Here is a 1,178-nt window from a genome sequence, read left to right on the forward strand (position 1 = left end):
TCAGGGCACTGGCCTCACTCAAGCGGCGTTTGGCCTCGGAAGCAATCCACTTGGAGTTTTTGTCCAATGTGAGTTGGTTATCAAAAGTGTGAACAAACGAGTCTCGACGAGGCTGGAACAGGGATCAAAAATGAATGCGGCTAATCAATCACCAGCACTCGAGGTGTCCAAACGACTTGCTCACCCTTTCACCCGGAATCATCATTTCGTCATCAAGTTTTTGGAGCATTTCGGACTGGTTCAGCTGAGGTTCCACGGTAAATTGAACATTGTTATCGTCTTCGCCTGCAGAACTGAAAATGTAAGAAATCCAAAACACTCGAGTGGCTCGATGAAATGGTTCAACCCATCTCACTTACTCATCTGATGATTCGTCTTTGGGATAGGCGTGCCGATGATGGCCGTAACCAAATCCTTTGCCTTCCAGGGCCTCGAGTCGAGCTAAGCGCGAGAAGGTCTCGAAGATCTTGGGATCCTTGAGTTGTTTGTCACTGTGCATGATGGGCATAATGTATTTGCGATCCCAATCGCGGTATGACTCGCGAAATCTAATAAACAGATCACATGTTCGGTCAGAATTAGTGCTACATGCATCGAGAACATTCATTTCCTCTCATGGTTGAGACAACAGGGCTACAAAGGTCAAAAGGCTGGTTTTGGAGGGTTGTTGAAAGTGCGAGAAAGTGGCAAAGTAATATAAAGTAGCTTCAATAACAAACAACAAGGAATGACAAGTGGAAACTTATTGCACTGAATTAGATCTAGGGAAGAGGATATTGTTTGCTTCCATGATATAGTAGGTAGGTGAAAAAACCTTGTTAAATGAGCCACGCACCAACGTTTTAATGTTGCAGAACAAAGTTGCATGACAATGATACATTGAATCATATATTTCAATTCAATATTATAAGAATAAAATTTTAATCAGCTTGTTTCTGCCATCTGCCACATGCTGTTTCAGGTTTTGAAAACTTTCGTATTCATTCAAATATTCGGGAGTATTTGGCTCCGGGTTATGAATTTGCTAATAAACTAACTAAATATCGTCGAAATAGTAAATAATTTGGTCCACGATGCCCCCAAAAGACTTCTGCATTATTTGTACTGCCCTAAACATCATCCAAGAGTACTTTTGGACCGCAATCCAGGGAACAAAAGATCGAATACCCTCCTGGCCA

General features: G+C 42.2%; 1 protein-coding gene across 1 annotated transcript in view; it reads right to left on the reverse strand.

Moving 5' to 3' along the window:
- LOC131885383 (sodium/hydrogen exchanger 3-like) overlaps nucleotides 1–1,178 on the reverse strand; it is a gene marked incomplete at its 3' end in the record, with an annotated part of 5,846 nt that continues 4,668 nt past the window's right edge. Inside the window, 3 exon segments of the mRNA XM_059233413.1 lie at nucleotides 1–112; nucleotides 185–293; nucleotides 360–548. Of these exon segments, the coding sequence (XP_059089396.1) occupies nucleotides 1–112; nucleotides 185–293; nucleotides 360–548 (410 nt within the window).

Source organism: Tigriopus californicus, chromosome 8 (genome assembly GCF_007210705.1).
Source record: "Tigriopus californicus strain San Diego chromosome 8, Tcal_SD_v2.1, whole genome shotgun sequence".
In the NCBI taxonomy this organism is placed as follows: domain Eukaryota; kingdom Metazoa; phylum Arthropoda; class Copepoda; order Harpacticoida; family Harpacticidae; genus Tigriopus; species Tigriopus californicus.